The sequence below is a fragment of the Pimephales promelas genome, chromosome 10 (assembly GCF_988280905.1).
Source record: "Pimephales promelas chromosome 10, fPimPro1.hap1.1, whole genome shotgun sequence".
In the NCBI taxonomy this organism is placed as follows: domain Eukaryota; kingdom Metazoa; phylum Chordata; class Actinopteri; order Cypriniformes; family Leuciscidae; genus Pimephales; species Pimephales promelas.
The window spans coordinates 25470059-25496603 of record NC_142778.1 but is presented as its reverse complement, the minus strand read 5'-3'; the positions used below and the strand labels follow the sequence as shown (position 1 = coordinate 25496603).

Genomic DNA, 26545 nt, shown 5'->3' with positions numbered 1-26545 from the left:
AAGCTTCCAGTAGTTCAACTTCCAGTCACCTCTGCTTAATCCTAAGGAGCTGTGAACCATATACATTGGTGTCTGAATTTCCGAGACTACACTGTTTCTGGGATTTCTATTTATAACGGAAAACAAGAAAACTAAGAACTTATCCATTGAAATGAATAGGAATATTTGTCTATGAATTTCGATTTTTTTTTTTATTATTATTAAACTTTTCAGTCAAATGGTTATTTTGATAATATAATTTGTAAGGGCAACTTTTGTATTAAATTATCAATATGCATAATTGAAGCCTTTTTAGTTGTGGTCTCGGACATTTGGACCCCAAAGTAAATGTGTCCATGTGCTTGACGAGTTCATCCTTCTTGGCTTCAGTGACCGTAATGCACACAATTATGAGAAATATCCCACAATTTTAAAGCTTTTCACCAAAATAAATAATAATTCAATGTAGCACATTTCATTCACTGTAGAAATTATAAAGTTCTTTACTCTGACTAAAAATAATTTCTAGTATTAAGATGATAATTCAATATGCATAAGATTTGAATCTAAAAATCCTACAATACTTATAATGCTTACAAGACTTTTAATTACTGCACAACATTTTTTATATCCCATCATTATTTGAATTATTCTTTTTTTCTTTGTTATTCTTATTTTTTAATTTTTTTTTTTATTATGAAGTAAAAGTGTTGCACAGCAAAGTGCAGTTTCCAGCATTCTTAACTTTACCACCTCGGTTTCAATTATGATTTATGGTTTGTTGCAGATGTACAGTATCAATATTTAAACATGTTCACAGCAGCACTTTTTGTTTTCACCTTATTGCAAAGATCATAGCTGGGAAATGTAGCCTGTGAGGTCTGTCTCAGTTCCTGGCACTGGCACAGTGTTTGGACTTGGCACATATTCCCTGGGTTAAAAGCAGATAACAGCATTTTTAAAAGCTTGTAAGAGCGTAGACGAACACTGAACAAACAGCTCTAACCCCACACAACAAGCAGCCCGCACAGTCGGACACTAGAATCACAGAGCTGGATTCACTAAACCATTTCGAGTTTTCCACTGGTGGCATTTGCTCCATTCATGTAAAAAAAAAAACAAAAAAAAAAACATGTTAGCATGTAGATCTAAGTTGTCGTTTTGTTTCCTGTCTTGGGTGGGTTAAAGCCTGAAATCTTAGTTGTGCTCTTTAAAAAGAGTCAGTAGGAGCCAAGAAGGATTATCTTATCTCTGAAATGAATGATACATGGTGTGTGGTATATTTTCAGTTGATTTAGAGCTAGATTGATTGCTTAGCCCATTTCCTGAGCTAATGCCCATGTTTTTCTTGTTTTAAGGACTCTGGACAAGCAATACCTCGAGTTGTTGAAAGCTCTATTCGATTCATCAACCTATATGGTAAGTTATATTGCAAATGTCTTGCAACTCAAACCATACAATACACATAATTCCTTAGAATGGCCCACCATTGTCAGTGCAACAGAAAAGCCCAAAGAATTTGTTCATCAGTTATGCTAATATGCTAATTGCTACCTGCTATCTGTTTTGTCATTGTTTATTTGAAATTTGGGACTGATTCAATAAGTTTTAGAGTCTGGGTTGTTCCAAATCTGTCCTATTCCATTGTAGGCCATGCACAAACTTGTTTTGTATCTATTGTAAGTTTACTGTTGTGCTTTTCTGTTAATGTCAGAGGACGTTCAGTCCAAAGAGGTCTTTATCATATTGCTTGTATTAACTGTGCGAACACAGTCATATATCTTGTGCTTCTATTGAAAGTGCTGAATGCTGTCTGTGTGTGGCCCTCTAACTGGAACTATAGAGACATTTTTAATTAATCTTTTCTGACCCTCATCCAAGCTTTCCATTTAAAGCTAATCCGGACTGACGGATGTTTTTTGTAGAAGTTGATTGCAGTCTCTCTCCTTCATTCATTATCTTTAATTAGAAAAAGGGAACTTTTCTAAAGCACAGGGCTTAGCTTTTGAGGTTGGGATTTGACCGTGGTTACTATGGACCAGCTTCTGCAGTTTTTTTGGAAATAAGCTCATTTTACAACTCCCTCAGAGTTAAACAGTCGACTTTTACCGTTTTCGAATCCATTCAGACGATTTTCTGATATTTAGAAGAATATCAGTAACCAGACAGTTTCTGGTCCCATTGACTTCCATAGTAGGAAAAAATATATACCATGGTAGTCAATGAGACCAGAAATTGTCTGGTTACTGATACTCTTTTAAATATCAGAAAATTGGCTGAATGGATTCAAAAACGGTAAAACTCAACTGTTTAACTCTGAGGGAGTTGTAAAATGAGCATATTTCCCCCGAAAAAGTGGAGTATACCTTTAAATAAACATGGGAAGACGTATTATTCAAACACTTATTTCAGTTCCTCTCTTTATTTTTTTAGGCCTCCAACATCAAGGAATATTCCGAGTGTCTGGATCTCAAGTTGAAGTCAATGATATCAAGAACTCGTTTGAGAGAGGTGTGTGTGTGTGTGTGTGGTAACAGAGTTCAGGTTTCTAAATAGCTCTGAAAGTGCTGTCACTGCTGAATAATAATGAATCTCTTATGTCTTCAATGGTCATGTGAGCTCTGAAGAAAATTCATATGATTTAAGGGCCTTGACTTTAGTGTTTTGGCAAAACATCTACCGGGGAAAACATATTCTAGATATTTATCTTGTTATTAATATAGATCCATTTAAATATTTCTTGCCTTTTTTTAGCAAATGCTGTTATTTTGTTTACCAGTATTAAAAATGATTTTGTGTGTGTGTTTTAGATGTAGACAGCAGATTTGATGCATAATATGTCTTTTAGGTAACGATCCTTTGACAGACGAAGAGAACAACCACGATATAAACTCTGTTGCGGGTGTTTTGAAACTCTACTTTCGAGGTTTGGAGAACCCCCTGTTTCCAAAGGAACGATTCAATGATCTCATCTCCTGTGTCAGTAAGTGGCTCATTTATTTATTTATTTATTTATTTATTTGTTGCTTTCTATTGACCTGCAGCTGTAAATCTGTCATTGATTCTCAGTGTGAATTAACAGTGCTTTGAACTGTTATTGTGTACACTCAGATGAAGAGATCTTAGTCATTTGTTCCCAACAGTGGCACAGTGACTTTATTCATTATATGATAAGATGTCCTGCGCCTCAGGCTAATGCTAACAGCCTTACGTACCCTCCATTACAGCGCAGTGTGTGTTCCACCACGGCATGACACATTAGAGCTTCAGTTGGTCCTTCAACCGGCATGAATGCAACGTTGTGTGTCTTTGAAAGAGCTCAGAATGTGTGCTTTATCATCATCACAGATGACGCTAGATTGCACTGAATGAATGTAGAATGACACCGTGATGCCCAATCCTTTCATTTGGGTTAATGGGATGTTTGTTATCCACAGCTCGAATCAATTATGAGTGGGGTAAGCTGTGCCACTTTTGATACTATGTCGTCCTCTTATCAAAGGAAAATATATGGGCGTTGAGGTTTTGAAATAAAAATATAAGCTATGAATTGATTTTTGTATTTAAATTATGGAATTAAAATATATTTTAAACCAGATCAGCGCAATTTCCATTAAAAATGCTTTCAAAACCATTTTGTATTGAGTTAATCACACTGGCACAGTTTACCCTGAAGCATCTGCAGACTTTATCCCACAGATACAATTTTTGGAAAACTCAATAAGTTAATAATTCATCGATTAATATTTAGCTAAATAATTCAAATGGTTTTATGCTATTATTCCTTGAATACATAAACATTTTTAAACCTGGATAAATTCACTTTGACATTTCCCTGCCATGTAGACATATTATTTTGACATGCAAAACAGTTTTAGCATAAAAGTTTATGCTTATACATTTTTAAATATTTGTTCTCGTATCAAAATTTGTGAAATGCAATAATAAGGTGCTGTGAGTTTGCATGTGTGGGTAGGGTGGGTTTTTGTTTGTCTGCACGTGTGGAGGAATGTCAAGGCGTGTGTTCGTACATAGTCGACCAACGAGCGGTCTTGTGCCTGTGACACTCCGTAGTGTGACTAATGGGGATTCCCTGCTGTTTACATTTACACACGACTTACCCCTTCCCAGCATACCACACAAACCCTCGAACACACATGGCCTCTCCTGTTCTCTGTCCCTGGCAGATCTATATATAGACTTTTAGAGTTGTTCGTTCACTGCACTGTTGGAGATCAGTTCATGTTGTGTAGCTGGAGACACGTGCCTTGTCTGTGGTGAGGCTTGACAGTTCTTTAAATTGCTTTTTTTGCTCAGGATCCACTTGGAAACTCTGTTTCGTCCTCAAGTACGACAGATAACACGAGTAGCATATTCCCAAAAGCCCAGGTCTTTTTCCCTAATGGTGACGTGGTTATTTTAAGCTGCTGTGAGAGGATGAATCTGGGATCTGTGTGTGCTAGCAATGGATGAGAGAAATGGTTGAGAGCAGATCACATCAGTTTTTAAATATGTTCCACAGAGGCCGGTTTTGCTTTAACCTCTTAACGCCCACTGTCACAAATATGCTACAAACCGTTTGACTCAGTCAACCAGCCGAGATAACGTCTGCATTCCCCCAATGCCGGTTAGTGCATATTCGCTACTGACCTAGGACCTTCGACAAGCACTTGTTTCTAGTGGGGCCGCAAAGTGTCGGACTTATTTCCTGTTTACGCACAAGGATTACTCCGGTCAGGAACATTTGCAACATACCAAATTGACCATTATGCCTGCTGTTGCAGAGTTGCAACATACCAAATTGACCCCAAATTGACCATAATTCCCGCTGTTGCAGATTTGCAACATCCCAAATTGACCATTATGCCCACTGTTGCAGATTTGCAACATACCAAAATTTCGATTTATTTGTTGTGCAAAAGTGAAATTGATAATCTCAACATTATTTACCATCTACTTAAAGGCAAAAACACACATAAAACATTTTTTATATACAGCTATATAAATTCAGGCGTTATGGGGTTAATAAGTGTCGCTTATGTGTCTCACAAGCCACCACATGGGATCCAATGAGGTCAAGATGTAGTTGTTGATCTGAGGCTATGTTTGGAATGAGCTTGTGGCATTTGGCATACACTGCATATTTTTTTAAATAGTATTTGCAACAGTAAGCAAACTTTTCAAATAGTTGTATGCTAAATTAATTGTCAAGTAATTGTTTAAATTGAGTCACATCTAGTGTCTACTTTAAAAAAAAATAAAAAAAATTGGTCACTTTAGGTATAGGGTCCAATTCTCACTATTAACTACCTGCTTATTAAAGGTCTTCTGACATGAAATCTTCACTTTCTGAGTTTTTTTTAATATTAATATGAGTTACTCTAGTCTGTATATGGTCCCTCGGTGGCTAGAAATTTCAGTTGGTGTAGCTTTAACTATCGAGCTTTTGCCAAACCGAGCTTTGGCTATCTTTCTCTGCCTTTGAGAAAAGGAAAGCTTAGACGTGCTTATCTTGAATCTCCTCCGTATGACGTCATATGGAGGAAAGGTAACCTCCCCTTTCTCTGCTTTGCCCGCCCAGAGAATTCGGCTCGCCCATGAGTAAATGAGCTATGTATATGAGCTATGAGCTAAAATAGTATGTAATTTGAAAAATGTAGTTTGTAGTTTTGGTAAAAAAAAAAAAAAAAAGCAGAGTAGGAGTACTAGTATGAGATTTCAAACAGCCTGAGAGCGCATTATTAAGGAGACGGCAAAGATGCTTCCAGAAGGGACAGGAAGTGAGCTATAAAGACTCTTATAAAGCTCTAAAGGGGGGAAAAAACAGTTGCTGCAGGAATACTCGCACGTTTCTGTGATGCCAGTCTTCTGGATTAATCTTTAAGCTCCTTAAAATGAAGAGTTAAATAGTTTTAAAACTTTACCTCCTATAATTCTCTATTAATCAGCTTTTTTTTAGTTGCAGGGTGAGGGCGGGCAACAATTTAGTTTAAATAAATCACCTCATTTAGTTTAATATTCGCTCTCCTTTGACAGAGCACTAATTTCCTCTGCATTGTCTCTGTGTGACAGAAACACTGCCTGTATCTACATTTACGTTTATTCATTTAGCTGACGTTTTTATCCAAAGCGACTTACAATTGCTAGAGTATATATTTCAGAGGTCGCACACCTCTGGAGCAACTTGGGGTTAAGTGTCTTACTCAGGGACACATTGGTGTCTCACAAGCCCCTTTTCCACCAAAGCATTTTGAGAGCCGGTTCGGAGCCGTTGCCTGCGCGCGAACCAATTCTTTGTGTTTCGACAGCCAAAGAACCAGTTGTCGGCCAGGAGAACTGGTTCCAAAGTGGCACCAACTCTTTGCTGGACTAGAACCGTTCTTTTACCACGTCATGCTTACGTCGGGGGCTGGGGCGGGTTTAGATGTTTAGATGTGTTCTAAACATCTTTTCTGACCATAATAAAGGATCGCAAAGCCAAGAGAAACATTTGCAGAAACACGATGGAGTCTGCCTTTGTAATTGTTATGCTTGAAGTTAACGCAAGCGTTTCTATTTTTTGTCTTTTTTTTATTGAAGACATTATAAGCAAAGAAGAAAACAGTCACAATATAGAATAAATAAATGGAAAGAAAAAAAGACACAAGACAGGGGTACATAACTTATCAGAAAAGATTACAAATCAAACGAAAAGATTGAAAGACTTACATATTTCAGTTGTTTTTAAAGCTTCCTTGGTACACAAGTTAGAGATAATCCCAAAGTAATGTTGTACTTGCAAGCGTTTCTAGCTAAGACGTATGGCAACGTACACAGTGACGTAACAACGTCGTTCCCTGGGTCAGTGGAAAAACAAATACGTTCTGAAGCGGTTCGCAAGTTGAACCAACTCCGAACCGACTTTGAACCAGCACCAGTTCCGAACCAGTTTTTTTTTTGGTGGAAAAGGGGTAACAACAGTGGATTCGAACCTATGTCTCTCACACCAAAGGCATGTGTCTTATCCACTGTGCCATCACCTATCTGTCATGTCCATGTCCAATTACCAAAATATATTTTTAATATTTTGTAAATGATTTTGAAAAGTCATTTCTTTTGCAGTGATAAGATTAGGGAGTTTAACTTTGTGCGAATGAACACTGTTTAATGTTTTTTTTCCGCCACACATAATCCGCTCAGCCTTGTAACTCTATGAATAGAACTGCAATGATGTGGTTATCTGTGAATTAGCATGTTCAGATGGAAGCATGTCATTAGGTACTCAAGGCTACTAAGTGGCATGGATGACCAAGGCGACCCTGAATAATCATTTCTGAATGTCATGGCAGGACAAGCATTTGTTCAGGACTCCTCCGTTGTTGAATGCAGTCTATGCGATCTATGCAGGTTTCATGTGTCATGTTCAACCTAATGAGGTGTGTAATAATTTATGTATGTTTAGAGAGAGAGAGAGACTATTGGTGAGTGGTGGGATGAGGTGATGTTGTTTTGAATTATTTATTAATAACTGTCTAGGCAATTGCTTCTAGATTTGTGAAGGAAGTGTTAGTACGTGTATACTGAAAGTTTATGCGTTTTAGTAGTTTTTAAAATGTCTCTTTCTGAATTCTGATACTTTATGTCAGATTTGATTTTCTTTTAAACATTATATACAACTAGATAATTGTGTTGCTCTTTGATTTTTGCTTGATTTCTTGATTTTTAACTCTTATTCTCTCTCTTTCTATTGTAGGAATTGAGAATCTATATGAGAGAGCGCTGTATATTCGAAAGATCCTTCTGACTTCACCCAGATCAGTTCTCGTTGTCATGCGATATCTATTCGCCTTCCTCAACCAGTAAGTCTGAATGTCTCACAAACACACTGAAAGTTTTAAACATGCAAATAACATGCGTCTGAAATAAGTATTGATGATTTAATGCTCAACTTGATTGTGAATGAATATCACTTTTTGATCCATATCATAGAAATTCTCAGACCAGACTCGAACTTGACTGTCTGATTACGAGCCAAATCAGAACCATCTTGTTTTTTTTTTTGCTGGTTGCCTAATAGCTTGTTCATATTTCCTGCAGCTTGTCCCAGTACAGTGATGAAAACATGATGGACCCCTATAATCTGGCCATCTGCTTTGGCCCTACCCTCATGCCCACTCCAGAAACTCAGGACCAGGTCTCCTGCCAGGCCCATGTCAATGAGGTCATCAAAACCATCATCATCCACCACGAGACCATCTTTCCTGATTCAAAGGAGCTTGACGGCCCCCTGTATGAGAAGTGTATGGCAGGCGGAGATTATTGGTGAGTGGTCCGATAAGACGGTGATGCTGTTTTTAATAATTTATTGATAACTGTCTGAGTAACTGCATCTAGGTAGCTGTTTGTAAGATAGACGTTCAAGCGTTGCTCAACCTAAAAGATGAGAATCTTGTTAAAGTCAGTATTTGGGCTTGTGTTTGAACTATATTATTTTTTTGGACTATATTAGTGGTGGTATCCGGACATTTATGGTGTGACTGAAGTGAAAAATTTTGTTTTAATAATAATAAAAAAACATTATTCAGTGCTAGTGAGTCACTTATTTTGTTAGGACAGTTTTAGGGTGTGACCGCTTTGTTTTGAAGAGGAAAGGAGGATAAATCCTTACAAAAGATTTGGAAGAAGGTCAATACAGGTCCTGTCTGTTAAAAAAAAAAAGAGTCATACAGGTTTGGAATGACTTGAGGGTGAATTTCAATCAATTTCCGGAGGTGAATTATCCCTTTAAAGAAATGTTTTTGTTGTTTTCAGTGTGGATTATGTGTGATGGTTATTTTCTTTCAAATTGTGAATTGCAGAAATTAGTGTTATAAAATGGCCTCGTATTTCTCATTCTTTCTCTGTGAGGATGTTCCAGGCCCTAGGCCAAAAGTTTGTTTTGAAAATGCACTTAATATCACAGGTATGTGTGCCTGGATCTAGAGAGTGACGGGACCAGCTGCATTTAAGCTGTGTTTGGATTCGGTGTGGGTAATTATTTGAAATGATGTCGTGCAGATATTGTGAACTCTTTAGTCGAGGTAGGACATTTTTTAGAGGCCGAAGGCTTTGTAGACCTTTAACTAGATGAGACGGAATGAAACCATCTTGATAACTGCAGCCATCAAGGTAAGAAAAGATTGCTGGCCAAACCAACGCTGATTTCTCTCTGAAATACCAATGGATGAGACGAGGAAAGAGACATTTTCCGCCAACTCCACAGCTGTGTGTATGTGTTGGCTAGTGATTTTGTTGTCTCAAAGAGAGCGGCCCAACTCCCACAAGTCTCCATCCCCCAAACTGAAGCCAAACACCTGCCACTGCAAGAATCTGTACTTGAGCACTTCGAATCATTACATCCTTAAACACGCTGAAGCCGGTTCTCGTATTTTCCCCTTTGGTAGTGTGGCACGTGGGAGTGGCAGAGCTCTGTTTGAAATGACTTTACTGTGTGTCAGAGGTAATCTGCAAGGATGTGAAGGGCATTACTGCCAGTCTCGGTAACCGTGCTGTGCCACTGACAGAATCCCAATCACCCTGCCCAACTCCTCCTGAATACTAATGACAGAGTATGTACTTTTTGCTCGATGCTGACTTTTACTCTGGCTGTGACTTAACTCTTTGTCTCCCTGTGCATACATTTAGTTATGTAAGGAACTACCTTTTAAAGGTTTGGGGTCGCTAAGATTTTTTACAATGTTTTTGAACTTTCTTATGCTTTTATTAAATCAAATCAAATTAAGTCTGCATTTATTACATCAAAAATACAATTAAAACATTAATATTGTGATATATTATTACTATGTAACATAACTATTTTCTAATATGTAATTTATTCCTGTGATGGCAAAGCTGAATCTGTCGCATGATCCTTCAGAAATCATTCCAATAAGCTGATTTTGCTTATTTATTATTTAGGTAACACTTTACAATAAGGTTCATTAGTTAACATTAGTTAATGTATTAACTAACATGCACTAACCATGAGCAATACATTTGTTACTGCATTTGTTCATCTTTGTTAATGTTAGTTCATGAAAATACAGCTGTTCATTGTTTGTTCATGTTAGTTCATGGTGCATTAACTAATGTTAACAAGATTTTAATCAAGTATTAGTAAATGTTGAAAATAACATTAACAAAGATTAACAAATGCTGTATATGTGCTATTCATTATTAGTTCATATTATCTAATGTAGTTAACTAATGTTAACTAACGAACCTTATTGTAAAGTGTTACCATTATTTATCAATGTTGAAAACACTAAGAAATGTTACTACATCATTTTCAAAACTATATATGTATAGTGCATTCAAATAGTTTACTGCACAGCTAGCTGTGGATTATCCCACCCATTTGGCAACAGTGACAATTTAAAGCTGTCATTGAAGTTTGCAGTGCAATATTTGACAGGAACGGTAATAATTACGGTTATTTATTTTAGTAAGTTACTGCTTGTTAGATCTAGCATTCTGGCTGCTTTGAATCAGACACAGATCAAGTTTTGTGGTAAGATTACGTTTATTTGATTTGAATGAATTATCGAGAGAGAGAGGGAAGGAGGGAGGGAGAGAGAGAGAGAGGAATGTGGCAATAAAACTGTTTAGCCACTTAAAAAACAATGATTTTACCCCCTTGTTGCTGAGAAATGTAGCAATTCAGCAGATATTATTTTATTAATAATGCTCCTGAAATGTTCTTTGTGTGCGAGTGGTGTGTGTGCCTCAGTGAAAGAAGCACATTAATATAGAACAGTGATTAAACTGACTGGAACTACCTGTGCATTAAACGATTTTAATGCGTTCCTTCCAGCCAATCAGAATTAAGTATTCAGACAGACCAGGGTTTTTTTTTGTTTGTTTTTTAAATGTATACAGACCATACAATGTATGTGTCCACAAAATTAGATCAAAAGCTCATGAGAAACACACTTGGCTGACTTTTACCAAAATCCTGTCCTTAAAGGAGCTGTATGCAAGAAATGTATTTCAATTAATCATACATTTTCCTTGATATGTCACTAGACATTAAGAAATCATGTTCATTTCAAATACTTATATCACTGATAACAGTAGTCCAGCCAGGATATTGTCATTTAAAAAGTGAAGCTGCAACCCTCAACTGATGTTGATGTTGTCATGTTGTGTTTTGGTCTGATGCGTCACCCTCCACCGATCTACCAATCATGGAGTCTGTAGTGTTGCGGCATTCGGGTTGCCAGCTCTTGTCTAGTTACCACATTTGCAGATACAAATGTGTTGGAATCAGATTAAAAAAAAATTTCTAACGTTGCGAAACCAAAAGAAAAAACTCGATATGAATCCGAAATACTTCATGACGAAGGAGGGGGGGGGGTACACCATTCTATAGTAATTTGAAAGTGATTGCAGTACCAGTTTTGGCCACAATCTTGCATACTGCTCCTTTAAATATTGAGTTTACAGATGCTGTAAATGCCACAATCTATTAAGCATTTATATAATTTTCATATAACCTATATTTAATTATTCTAATTAATCGTCTTGATTTATTTCCTCTTTTTTTCTGCAGTGAGAGTCCATACAGTGAACATGGAGCCCTTGAAGAGGTTGATCATGATGGAGGAATTGAGACCCACACCAGTGAGGATGGTATGTTTATTTTGTTTACCACACCCTGTAGTGGTATGTACAGAAGTAGCATAGCCACAAGGAGACCTTCAAATTAAAAATAAAAGTAACAAAAAATAAAAGTAAGAAAAAGTAATAAAAGTAAGAAAAAAAGTTAAATGAGAAGTATATTACTACTGTTAGCTGGTAATGGTAAAAAAAACATGCGTCATTTGAATTAAAATTAAATCGTATGTGCAAGTAAAAACATGACCTGTTGCATGACTTATGTATATCGAGTGGTTCCATACTTGTCATTATTCCCATTGTCTCAGAATGGCTTTAGCCAATCTCCATCAAGCCTCTGGATTGATTTTACTTCACATGACATTTTCTGACATGCCCCGTCAAGGGTTAATCCCTGTGTGCACTGACCTCTGGGTAATCACTTTTCACAGCTCTAAATGAACTGATTAGAGAGTGGAGAACGTCCAACTATTTGGTCCTTCTTTTTGTTTCCTAATCCTTTGGAAAGGGAGAAGCATCCGTAAACAAAGAAGGGGGTTTTAATCAAGCTTGGTAAATGCTTTCCAATACTACAGGGCACAATAGATCAGTCTGTCCCAACTGTAAGGCTACTTTCATTAAAAAAAAAAAACACGCATAGTCCTTACCACCAGTCTGGCTCAAACTTGAGTTCTGTATGTAGTTGCATGTAGTTTTATTATAGAAAAAGTTCCCAAAGCTCAACTGATACCAGATGTTTGGCCCATTGATGACACATGATCAATTCCCCTATGTAATCTGAGAAACAAACTTCAAGTTTCAGACTGCGAAAACTCAAATCAAGTGGTTTGTTTCCGTCTTCTGTCCAGTAATTCAAAAGAACCGAAAGAAAAAAGTTGCTGCTGACCTGTGTGTTACCTCACTGAAAATAGACACATTTCCTGTCTCTCTCTCTGTCTGTACCTGAACAATGCTTGTTTTCTTGTGCGCTCTTTGATAAGAGAAGTAGGATGTCTGCTTTTTCCATATAAATGATTTCTAGGACAGACAAAAGCCACGTTTATCGTATTGTTTAGCATCTAAGGGCCTTAAGCAGAGTGTCAGATAAATGGTTGTACTGTACCATAACACCAAATACACATTCATTTTGTGAGATGTTTGCTTTGAAGTCTACCTTTTATTTTTGGATCATAAAAACAAATGGGAGTAAACTCTCCCCGTATGTACTCAAATGGGATTTAATTATTTAGATAAGGCAAGCATATTATTGTATTATTCTTAAAATTTGGGATTTAAACAAACCCCTAACCATAAATATTAAATTTTAAACTAAGGCTATGTTCAGACTGCGGGTAAATGTGGCCCAATTCTGATTTTGTAGCTCATGTGACTGAGATATTTTTTGTCATGACAGTGTGAACAGCACAAACCACATGGAATCAAATCTTTTCAATTCTGATTTGTGCCACTTCCATATGTGGTTCTAAATCTGATACAGGTCAGATGTTTTGCAATACGACTTCAGTCTGATCAGTCATATCGTAATTCATGAGACTTTTACATCACTCTAAAGCAGAATTCGTCACAATTCTTATCTAGAGTTACATAGACCATCGCCAAATGTGTCAGTGGAAAGACAGTTATGGGTTAGAAGTAGGGCTGGCAAATGATTAATCGTGATTAATCGCATCCAAAATAAAAGTTTGTGTTTACATAATATATGTGGGTGCACTGTGTATAATTATTTTGTATATATATATATTGTTATGTAATTATTTTGTATGTATATATATATATATATATATACACATGCATGTATATTTAAGAAAAAAATATTATTTATATATAGAATATGTATATTTATATTCAATATAAATCTATATAAAGTATATAAAAGAAAATATCTCTTAAATATATACAAGCATGTGTATGTATATATATATATATATATATATATATATATATATATATATATATAAAATAATTATACACAGTTCACCAAAATATATTATGTAAACACAAACTTTTATTTTGGATGCGATTAATCGTTTGATAGCCTTAGTTAGAAGTATTACATTTGACAAATATACAAGCAAAACACATGGGTTCCTGTCATAAATGATCTGTACACATTCGAATCTGATATTGGCCACATTTAAAACAATAATGTGAACAGCTATTAAAAAAAAAATTGTATCTAAGCATTAAATCGGAATTGAGCGCTGAGGCTCGCAGTGTGAATGTAGCCTAAGACGCATAATTTGTCCTACAAACATGAAAGATACTTTAAATCATGGGACTTTAATAGACTATGTATTCTGTTACTTTTGCACGAGTTTAAACTTGAGATTTGTTGTAAAACTGACAAAAAGACTTCCATTGCAAGAGAAACCCCTAATAACTGCATAAAATCCCCACCTACAAAACCACAGCAACTTTCGCAGCGACACTCGCGTTTTTGTCACATATAACCTTCCTCACTTGACAAGTGTTTATATGAACTGAGAATCGTGTCCAACTCTGACGTCATGCCGCCATCATTCGTCCAATCTCTAAACTGAGCCGAACAGACACATCTCATGTCCACCCGAGTATAAACAGAACCCATAACTGAATAATGTTCAGTTCTTTTCAGATTGAATTTATTGAAGGATATTACGCAAAATTGTGTCATTTATTTTCGTAAATCTCTATTGGACATCTAGACATGTACATCTGCATGCTGACGATTAGTTTTGACTGTTCCCATCTCACTGACTGTTTAAATTTCATGAATCTGTCACATTGAACTGAGAAACCTGATACTTCACGCATGTCAGGGTTTCCATTAACTAACGCAGATGTCGGATACCAATGTCAGGCCAAATCATAACTGACCTGAAGATTGTAAAATTGCTCTCAGCTTCCATGGTTTTGCTCCAAATGTTTTCCTGATGAATGTATTGAGGACGAGGAGGTTCTTCCATAGAGGAATTGTTATTCTTATTTTTTTGGACTACGAATATTGCTTATGTCCGTTCTCAATTATGGGTAGCTTGTGTGTTTTGTCTTGTTTCATACAGTAATAAGTGATTTGGGTTCTCTCAAAAAAGTTTTTTTCATTGGAATTTGTCAGCTGGCATTATTATTAACGCCATCCTGAGGAACCGATGCTTAGACTGTTGGAACATAACTATATCAGCCCGCTCAAACTTGTGACCAGTGCAGCATCTGTCCTCAATCACTGCATCGTCTGGTCTCAGGGCCCGTCTGGAAAACCACTTTATCGAGTGATGGGACCCCTGCTATGCCTTTAGAGCCATTTATTCATTCAAGTGAACTGGAATAAGCAGACATAATACACTCTTGGGGAGAAAAAGACACATCTCAGCATCTGTGAGAAACTGGTGTTGAATGAGAAGATTTGGTGTTTTTTAAATGTTGGTTTGTGATATGATATATCTAAAAAAACAACATTGATTTAAAAAAAAATGACTCATAATAATGCTAAAACACTTAAATTTGATGGTCCACTTTAGACATTCAATTAAATTAAGTATTGTGCCTTTGCAACTACATGTCATTTAACTCTCACTTTATTTTGATGCTCCCTCAACACACTTTCTACTGACTATAAGTAGCTTTTGCAACTACATGTCAACTTATTATACTAACCTGAACCCTAACCTAACAGTCTGCTAATACTCTAATGAGAGTTGCAAAGTTAATATAGAAGTAACTTTTAGTTTGAAATAAAGTATAACCTATATACACACAATAAGAAATCTATATACATATACAGATTATATTATTGTTGTTCAAATGTTTGGGGTCAGTAAGATATTTTATAAAGAAATTTAGCATTTTATTCAGCAAGGTTGGATTTAATTGCTCAAAAGTGTCAGTAAAGACATTTATAATGTTACTAAAGATTTATATTTGAAAAATGCTGTTCTTTAGATCTTTATATTCATCAAATAATCTAGTATCAAGTTTTTCACAACAAAATATTATGCAGTATCTGTTTTCAACATTGATAATAAGAAATGTTTCTTGAGCACCATCTAATTACATTTTTTGAAGGATCGTGTGACACTATATACGTATGTGATAATAAATTGCATGTAAAAAAATTGAAAACAAATATTTTTATTTCAGTCATATTTCATAAAATTTCTGTTTTTACTTTTTTACAATCTCATAAAATTGGTTACACTTATTTAAGATACAGTCTTTGAAAATGAGTGTTAATATCGTATGCAGTATTGCTTGACGGAAATGTATCTTGTTTAATGATTTTTAAGTTTAAACATGCATTAAATAAATGAAACGATTATCGAATGGCATTTCATGTTGAAAATACTGTAATTAGGCTGTTTCTGTTTCAAAACAAAGCTTTGTTAAAATGCCAGTTTTTGATGTGAAACCCCTTTAAACATTTCATCTTTGTTACAAGACAGAACATTTCTTAGCCGGTGATGTTGCAGTAAGCTAATTTTCTCTTCTAAATGTCAGTACCCGTGGAGCATGCCTCTACTAAAAAACACAGGAAATGCAGCTTACAAACAGTTTTCTAGTCCGTCAGCCTTTATTCCTCCTGGGTCTGCTTGCAGCCGCGAGTGCTGGTGGGTAAGTTACTACTTGAGCAGTGTATATTAAGCCAGAAAACCTAGCATGGGTTGTTAACTCTCCTCTGGGACAAAAACAAGCCCATATGGTACAATGTGCAATGAACTACGGTAGAGCAAGTGGCTGCAGGAACAATGTCTGTGAATAAAAATAGTACCATAACAAAAGAGTTACAGCTTCTTTGATACAGACTAGCAGAATTAATTAAAAGTTCCAAAAAGTGCCTTTAGTGAGTGCGGTTTTGGACACGAGTAAACAAATGAATTAGTCGAATATATGGATTTGCTTTCTTTAATAATCTTGGTAACTTTCCTACTGTCTGCCGCACGTCTTAACAAACACTTTCCTAACAGCACTATGATACATGAACAGGCTTTTGCAAGGACACTCTGAATCTGTCAGGCAGAGACAGGGACGTGTGGACAGTTGATGGCCATATTGATCTCCACCCCGTCCTCTTTATTAACAAGGTGCCTGCTCTCAGAGCTGCCCTATTCATTCAGACAGTCAACTCACGGCCGTCACGTCTTATTGACTCATTGTCATTTCCAGACTGTCAAGAATGAAAAAGCATTTTCTCTTTTAGCTCGTGCCTCTCTGTTTTATATTACTGTTTCTGCCTTCCTTAGATTAATTGTGTATTCTATTTGTCTGATTTGTCTTTATTTATTACAATGTTAACACTTGTGCCTTTGTTTTGATGCTTGACTTGAATTTACTCACCCCCATGTCATCCAAGATATTCTTCAGTCGAAAAAAAATTAAGGTTTTTGATGAAAACATTCCAGGATTTTCTCCATTTTAATGGACTTCGATGGGAACCAAACGGTTCAAGGTCCAAATGAGAGTTTCAGTGCAGCTTCAAAGGGCTTTTTTGAACTCGTTCATCAAAATGAACAAATCTTTTTCTTATTCAATTTGTTCATTTTGTTTGTTGAATCAACCAAATGACTCAAAAAAAGATTGTTCGAACAGGAGAGTCACGAACGCTCATCACAGAACAGAGCAAGGCGAGCATTTGTGCTTATAAAACTTAAACTTTGTTATTTTTTTTTAATGGCCGCTCGTTTCGCTAGATAAGACCCTTATTCATCGTCTGGAATCATTTAAAGCCCTTTGAAGCTGCACTGAAACTCTAATTTGGACCTTGAACCGTTTGGTTCCCATTGAAGTTCATAATATGGAGAAAAATACTGGAATGTTTTCATCAAAAATCTTAATTTCTTTTCAACTGAAAAAAGAAAGACACGGACATCTTGGATGACATGGGGGTGAGGAAATTATTTGCAAAAGTTTTTTTAAAAGGGAACTACTCCTTTAAGTCTGAACAGATCTTCACAATATGCATTTAGTTGCATGCAATACAAATTGATTTACCAGGTAGTACTTGAAAGTTTTTAATGAGACTTTTGTTTTCACAAAAAAGTACCATTTATGGACTTGGTAAAATGGTAATAGCCTACTATGATGGATTACAACATGATGATAAACCATAGTTTTTTTTTTATTATACATACATACATACATATATACTGTATATACTGTATATATATATATAAATCAAGCACCATGGTATCACTATCACTGCAGTGCTGTTTAAAAGTTGTTGCACTCAGTTGGCAGGTGTTATGATATTGTTGGTAAGGTCCACATTGTCCTGCAGAACAGCCTGTTTTGCCAGAACTGAAGCTACTTCACATGCATTGAAGCCCACTGTGTCTCTTATGTAAAGGGAGTCATGGCGGCAAAGGCATGTAAATCAACTAGTCAGAAACCCTATAACGTTGATGCATTCAAATGCTCTCATTCACATGTTAACGAACGGTCAGATTTTGTTTGAGGCATGTGCACTGTGTTCATTCGACTTATTTCTGTAAATAGGACCAACTGCCATTCAAACGGCTCCATATTCTTTCCCTTTAGGCAATTCATGTGGCATATGCCAAAAGTGTAGAAACGGGTGATGCTGTCCATGCGGAAGAGTTAATTGATCACACAGAAGTTATGATTGGAAATTCTCCAATGGAAAACCTACTGCTGATGATGTCACTGACATCTATTTCCTCTCTTCTAACTTAACTGAATTAACCACGCTGTGTCTTTTTTTCCTCTACAGAGGGGGAGCCCATTGAAGCCATCGCAAAATTTGATTATGTGGGGCGCTCTGCGCGGGAGCTGTCCTTTAAGAAGGGTGCGTCTCTGCTGCTGTACCAGAGAGCGTCGGATGACTGGTGGGAGGGCCGACACAATGGCATAGATGGCCTAGTGCCTCACCAGTACATTGTTGTGCAGGACATGTGAGTATCTCTTCTGTTCTACTGTGATAAAACTCCACTGTCTGTAATGATTCGTATTCCAAGGATAGTTGGATGTATAATATAAATAATAAAAGTCCTTCAACAGAGTTTGATGATGCAATGTTGCTAACAGCATGATCATCTAAAATCTTAAAAATACATAGCACATCCATATTTTGAAGATTTGCACATAACTATTTTTGGAGTATGAGTCTATTTAGTCCTTTCAGCATTAGATAAGTTTAATTTGAATTATTAATAATTTCAATTCAGATTACAATTTTATTGGTCACACTCACAACCACACACAGTAAAATGTGCCATGTTTTTTTTTTTTTTTTTTTTTTTTTTTTTGTCTTGTTATTGCTGTATGTTCCAAAACAAAAACAGCACATTATGTCCTAACTGTACACATTTCCTTGTGGTTATGCATTATACTCCTGTGTATGATGTAGATAATATAACATTGTGAATATGTGCTTTAATAAAAAAATATTTGAAACAGTAAAATGCGCCATGAAATGCGTTTTGCGACTCTATACATTGGATAAAATCCACCAAATATAACATAAATTTGAGAAAAAATCTATTTTTGTTTGTAGAAATGTCAAAAAATTTAGAAAATCTAATAAAAAACAAGGAGAAGAGACAATTTATGAATGTGTAATGGAAAACGTTTTAGTTGTGTGTGTGTATATATATATATATATATATATATATATGTTGTTTAATATGATATATAGAGTGCCGAAGTTATGACGTCACTCTGTAGGCCAAAACGCGGAAGTGAGTTAGCATTTTAGCACTCCCGGTTCCCTCGCACTAAAGTCTATGGGGTTTTTGAATGGGTTTTTTGCTAAATCGCCTGAAATAAGGTCTGTGGTGAACAAAGCATCTAAATATTTTCACGTTTTGATCTATGACATAGAACACACAGTTATAACCTGCTTGTTGTTTTTTAAACTTTATTGTGTCTGCTTGTGTTTTTAAAAAAACTTTATATAGGCTTCAAAATGTATAAATTTTGGATTAACTTGTAAAAATTATCTTGATAGGCACTCTATTAGGGTTGTGAATAGAATAAAAACTTGAACAAAAATGTTTGTACAAAATTTGTAATCATAAATGCATTTACATATAATTGTACAATCAACAAAGTATTTTAAATAATATGTATATTAAATAATATTTTAAATAAAATAGTTTAATGGAATAAATTAATGTATCATTTTATATTGATCTCCAAAATTTATGTTATTTTCCCCAGCCCTTGTTTGTATAGCGTAATAATATTTTATATTTGTCCACAATTTTTTTGGAAATGCATTGTGGGATTACTTTCTCCTCAAGAGTTAGACTTCTGTTCAAAGACTTATTTTCAGAGTAGTACTGCATTTGATGAAAAACTTGCTTCTCAACCATTAATAAAATGTTATACTATATACTTCAATCTAGACATACTATATTCATACTATGTTAGGGAAGTAGGCATAGGAGATACAGACTTATAAGGCAGCTGCCTACTTAGAAAGGACAGTACCAATGTTGGGTTAAAATGCTGTCTAGGTAGGCTCCTCATTAGATTTTGAACATAAATGAGCCACATCTGAGTTTAGAAGTAGCTCTGGACCATCTTCCTCTGGTAAATCTCTTTATTGTCATGACAACTTGTTCTGCCTGGGCAACTATTGGCGCCTTGTTGAACAGATTATGGCTCATAAAGGGGGCAAATCTAATGGATCGGGCACAGTGCTGAGTGACGCAAACAACATAGCCCATACCAGCCGACTGTGTGTGTGTGTGTATCAATAATTCACATCATGACCCTCTGTTGATGTGTGTTCTTGGCTCGTGGCACTGAGAGAATTTACAGCCTAGTGGAACGAGGGAGTTTTAAGAGGCCCTAGACCAGCAGAGTCAGTCCCTCAGTCCAATAAAAGAGCAAGAGAGTGTAAGGATGTCAGTTTTGCAGCTCGTACACACATCAGCACAGTGGCACACGTACAATGGAGAGCATTCACATCTTAGCTTATAGAAATCTTTGTTTGGTGTTCAAAAACATGTGACCTAATGTACTGTCCAATAATCCGCATCAACAGCTGTGATTTTACACGGGACTTTTAGAGCTTTACGTGCCTCGTGTCAGGGCTATAAAGCACCACTTAACACAAGCATCACGTATCGCTTGACCTTCACATGAAAGTGTTGAACAAGGGCAATGTTACAAGATTGCAAGTTAGCATGGAAGCATTGTAAACAGGATAAACAGTGAAACAGCTGAAAAAAATGTCCTTGTGATTAATTGTTTTAAATGTTGCTGAAGCAGATAGGGTTGTGACAAACGAAGAAGAAACCAAAAATGTTTGAACTTTAAAGTGTCACGTTCAATTAGGGATGCATATTTACTGTAGTCAAAATATAAACGATTTGCTACTGTGTAATGGCTTTCTGCAATTTAATGAAAAAAGTAATGCAGTTCTTTTACACAGTGAAATCTTTTATCACATCTTTTATGTGTCGCATATTCTACTAGTAATAATAGTTATAATTATTATAAGTATTATTTTATAGTCCTATTGATAATCATAATATTGGGCTAAATTTCACAACCCTACAAACAAACAGAGTAAACCTTGCTGCTCTCTCTCTCTCTCTCTCTCTCTACATATATATATACAGTATATGAATGTGTATATATACGTATGTATCTATATATGTATGTAATATAAATATTTCGTTATTTAGTTGAAAAATCACATTATTTTGTGGCCTACATAAAGTGTATTGGGCAGTATTGAGAGCAGAGCTCTTTGGGACGAGCTCAGTGATACAAGCCAATGAGTAAATGTGTTTTGTTGGTATTTGAAGCTTATTTTGTTGTCTGACGTTGAATACTTTGAGCTTAACCCCTAAATGCATGAATGTTTCGCCAATCATTATTACATATTGGGGTCTTTAGCGACCCGGATCTAAATCTAACACAATTTGGATATCTACCTGTCGCAATATTATGAAACCCTCCTGATATTAGAGCAACAATTACAGAAGAATAAAATAAAGCTTATTTTGTTACCTTTTGGAGTTTGGAAGGGTTCAGTTTGAGCATATGTTTTATACCATCATCACTGTCCTCATCAGAGGTCATTTCCCATTACACTCAGTATCTGGCTCATATTCTTGATCTCAAACATATTCTCCAGACTATCATTTTTAACATCTTCAAAATCAAAATTCTGATCGCTAACAGCTTCTTTAACAGATGCATCAACTGACAGTTACTCTAATATTTGAATGCGTTCAGTTTTAAGTTTTGCTGATGATACTTCCTATTCTTTTGTTTTCTGCCTGCCGTAACTATGAGTGAAACGTCACTTCATCATTGTGTATCAGACATGACCACCTTGTGGAACTATTGTTGTGCAGTACAAATTAGTGAATGACGTCACGGGTCACTAAAGACCCGAGGTTTAAATATTATGCTAAATGCTTTTGAATGTTTTTTATTTATTTATTTTTTCTGCTTGTGTGTGTTTTTTTTACAGGGATGACACATTCTCTGACACACTCAGTCAGAAGGCAGACAGCGAGGCCAGCAGTGGACACGGAGGAGAGGAGAAATGCTCCACTAGAGACATTGGATCTCCAACAGACAACAGAATACCTGATACCTACATCAGCAGGTAAGTGAACGAAAAACTTCCCAGAATTCCACTTGGTTTGAGACATTGAGTGTATTCAATAAAAGGCAACAGCACTTTAAAAAGTGATCAGATGACTTAACTTAAAGAAAAGTCTGGAAATTATTAAGTAATAAACTTGAAAAAAGTTGATCACGCATCAAAAACGCATGAAGTTTATTTACTTAATAATTTTAAGACAACGGGTTTCCTCGCTTTTTTAAGTTACAGTAAGTCAACTGATCTGTTTTTACATTAAGGTGATTAAATGACAAACATCAAACAATCAAATACTCCTTATGTAACGAGAACTTAGAAAGAAATGTCAAGCAGTTCCATTGAGTGTTTTTTTTTTCTTTTTCTTGAAGTTTACTACATTAGTTTTTTATTCCGTTGATTTGTCTTGTATTCATTTGCTCTCTCCCCCTTTCATTTGCTCAATCCCTCTGTGTCGTGCTGCTATGTTTCCTGCCTCTTAAATCTTTCAGTGCATTTGTCTTTATTTAGATGTTCTCCTCCTTTCTATAAGTGCATTTATCAAACATACTGAGGACAGCTTCTTCTGCAACTGTAAACCCAATGACATTATGGCAATCAAATTATAAAGTGTTGATCTCCAAAGACAAATATTCTTCTTGATGTGTCAGCGCTATTCCTAGCCGAGGAGGCGGGTGCTCATACAAATTAACTCAGTACTTATTTACATCCAGTTTGCCAGAAATGTGGATAAGAGTTGAATGTCTTAGTGTACTGCAATGTGATAACAGACCCATGCAGCTGACATCTGCGTCGTAGAAATGAAAGGACTCTGATACTTAAATGTTAAATGGTATTCAATATGAATTTAAATAATTTCTAGTCATTCTAAAGCAGATGGCTAATAAAAACCAGCAGTTCATATCTGTGTTTTCATGACTTGACTCTCTTTTGATACTCTTTGATTTCATGCAGCAGTGCCCCATTGCGTCGCCCCTTGTTTTAGTGCAGTGCAGGTCGCTCTCTGCTGGACAAATACTTCTACTGACGCTTTAGATAAAATGGAATACAAAATTAATTCAGTTCTTCTTAATATGGTCATTTTTAGCTGCACAGTTGAGTCATTTATGAACTCGCAGATTAGCATCTCATTACTAATGACCATCTATCACGGACTGTCAAAACGATTCTGTGAACATTAAGTTAAAGGAGTAGTTCACTTCAAAAAAAACTTTTGCTGATAATTTCCTCACCCCCATGTCATCCAAGATGTCCATGTCTTTCTTTCTTTAGTTGAAAATAAATTAAGGTTTTTGATGAAAACATTCCAGGAATTTCTCCATATAATGGACTTCAATGGGAACCAAACGGTTCAAGGTCCAAATGAGAGATTCATTGCAGCTTCAAAGAGCTTTAAACCACACCATACGATGAATAAGGGTCTTATCTAGCGAAACGACCGCTCATTTCAAAAATAAATAATAAGTTTAAGTTTTAAAAATGCTCGCATTGCTCTGTTCTGTGATGAGCGTTCGTGACTCTCCTGTTCAAACTTGTTCATCCCGATCAAAATGAACGAATCTTTTCTGAGTCATGACTCGAAGGGACCTAGATAAGACCCTTATTCATCGTCTGATGTCGTTTAAAGCCCTTTGAAGCTGCACTGAAACTCTCATTTGGACCTTGAACCGTTTGGTTCCCATTGAAGTCCATTATATGGAGAAAATCCTGGAATGTTTTCATCAAAAACCTTAATTTCTTTTCGATTGAAGAAAGAAAGACGTGGATATCTTGGATGACATGGCGGTGGGTAAATTATCAGCAAAAGTTTTTTTTAAAAGTGAACTACTCCTTTAAGAGAAAACTTGTGGGAATCTTCAGCACTTCAACGCTAGAAAATACTCCATTTTAGTAATTGAAATCATTTATTGTTTTAACTATGCACACTTTCGTCCTTATACACACTTCACACTTACTAGTGGATATACTTGTATTGCGGAACAATACAGTAATCCTACTCCCCAACAGTCATATCCACCCATGTTATTTGTGTACTATTACAACTTTATTCATATTTTGATTCAGCTTTTTTATATTTTCAGTTTAATCTTAGTTTTTGTAATTTTGTCTTTTTTATTTTATTTTTTTATTGGCTTTCAGCGTACTTTTTTTTTTTTTTTTTTTTATTTCAGTATGTTGCCACGGAACAGTTTTGTAACACTTTTCACCACATCTTTCATGTCTAAACCCATCTGTGTTTTCAAAGTTTTTGGAAGATTCTTTAGGACTCTAAATAAGCCAAATTAACTACCGGTAATAATTATTTCACAGTAGTGTCACGCATAATTACAGCTTGATTGGAAATGACACATTACATGAATGAATTTTTTGCCAGTATAATTATCAAATTTTTCTTTGATAATTTTCTTTGAGTCGTCTCCTTGATAAACACTAATATTAACTTTTGAAAAACTGTTGATATGGGAACCAAAGGAAGTTTGTAAAGCCAAAATATAAAGCCAAATAATATATTTTAATCCTGACACCAGGCATCTTCTCTGAGCTGAGCTTTTAGTTAATACTGTAAGATCCACAGGCATCATACATCATTCTGACTTCTGCCAAGCTGGTTTCTGCCAGGCCTCTTGTCATGAATCTGCAGAGTAAGTCTTACCACAAATACTCTGGAGATGCCTCTGACACTGATGCTAATTATGCATGAGCGCTGAAGGTTAGCGAACACTTGATGTTGCCAAATGCAGCATGTGATAACTAGCTAGTGTTCAAACCATGTCCACCGCTGAACATTAAAGGGGTCCTTTTATGCTTTTTTTACATTTTCAACTTTCTTGAGTGTCCAATGTTGCCTTTTGACCCTGAAAAAGGTCTGCAAAGTTACAAAGCACAATATCTACTCCAAAGGGAGTTATTCTCTGTATTTGTACAAAGTTTTTCCTGGGTCAAAATGACCTTCGGTGGTGATGGATAACAGAAACTTTTATGACATATCTAATCATGAAACTAAGTACTTAGAACTATTTATATTTAAAAATCTGTAAATTTATGTGTAAAAAGTGACTGATTTGAAAAGTTAGTAATACAAATAAAACAAAGTTACACATAACAGGTCATGCATAGATCATTTGACATACCATATCAGATTGTTTTGTTCTGTCCTGTGCTATTGTTATCATTGTCAATTGGATTCAATCGTGTATTTAAATACGGTTGTCAATCCAGAATATTTACAATGTGTAGTTAGCAATATGAAAAATATATATTATGTACAGAAAACGAGCAAAGATCGCTCCCATTGTAATCACTGAAGCTGTCAATAAGTAGCTACCTTATAGGAGTGTTGGAACTCGCAGTTATTACACTGTGATTTTCAGAAGGACGACTTCAAAATGACTGGAACTAAACAGTGTGTTACAGACAGACTGGGAAGAGGGGTGCTGCAATGATGTAAAATATGTGGGGAAATGATTCTAGACTTTTTAAAAGAGCATAGTCTGTCCCCTTTAAGCTGAAAGGCCATCTTAGTATGGAAACAGATTCATTAAACACTTTATCTTATTTTGTTTAGCAGGCACAGGAAGAGAAGTGACCCTCCGTCCCGTAGGCCCCCAGCTCGCCCCACTGACGCCCACTGCATGCTCCACCCATCTCAGGGCCATCACGGTAACCATAGCAGCCTCGGCAGTCACGGCACCGCAGATTTGGGATCCCCGGCGATGGGCCACTACAGTCCGCGGGAGCTGCTGAGAGGAAGGGGACACATGCCCATGGACAGCCCCGAGAGACGCAGACGAACCGGCCACGGCAGCCTGACCAACATCAGCCGGCACGAGTCCATAAAAAAGATGGAGAGCCCTCCCATCCGAAGGTCCACATCTTCAGGCCAGTACAAGAGCTTGGATCCAGAGAGCATCGCACAGGTCAGCGGGAGGCGAGCGACGACGCCCCTCACACCATGCGCAGCAGGCCCAGCCCTGTAACATAGTCAGTTACTGCCTCCTGTTACTAATGACTAATGCATATCTGCAACACACATTCACACACTCACATACTGGGCCTCATTTATGAAGCACAAGCAGAGAAAAAAAATCTAGTTTAAATGTGTTGTGAGCCAATGCTTCTCAATCATTCTGGCCCTGTTTACACCTGGTATTAAAATGCGTTTTTGGTAAATCGGATCACAAGTGAACAACGCTAAATACAGGTGTAAACGGGGTGTTTTGAGCTTCTAGAGGTAGTCGAAAACTCATTCGACTGGAGTTTTCGTAGTGTAAATGCTTGTGTCAGCCACAAAAGACCACCTACTGACTTAATGCGTAAACATTGTGGGAAGAGCAATAGACAGATGGGATTTAAAAACTTTTCATTTTAAAGACT

At 36.3% G+C, this 26545-nt stretch overlaps 1 protein-coding gene across 5 annotated transcripts in view; it reads left to right on the top strand.

The window, feature by feature from the left end:
- Nucleotides 1-26545, top strand: part of srgap1a (SLIT-ROBO Rho GTPase activating protein 1a) — a 106116-nt gene that overhangs the window by 75214 nt on the left and 4357 nt on the right. For 2 of the 5 annotated variants that reach the window (XM_039650463.2, XM_039650461.2), the window contains exons 13-21: nt 1338-1398; nt 2413-2490; nt 2828-2962; nt 7712-7817; nt 8056-8280; nt 11549-11628; nt 18317-18497; nt 22040-22177; nt 25740-26088. In XM_039650463.2, the coding sequence (XP_039506397.2) occupies nt 1338-1398; nt 2413-2490; nt 2828-2962; nt 7712-7817; nt 8056-8280; nt 11549-11628; nt 18317-18497; nt 22040-22177; nt 25740-26088 (1353 nt within the window). Of the gene's footprint in view, nt 1-1337; nt 1399-2412; nt 2491-2827; nt 2963-7711; nt 7818-8055; nt 8281-11548; nt 11629-18316; nt 18498-22039; nt 22178-25736; nt 26153-26545 lie in introns of all 5 variants that reach the window. The other 3 variants (XM_039650462.2, XM_039650460.2, XM_039650464.2) reach the window with 2 other exon arrangements.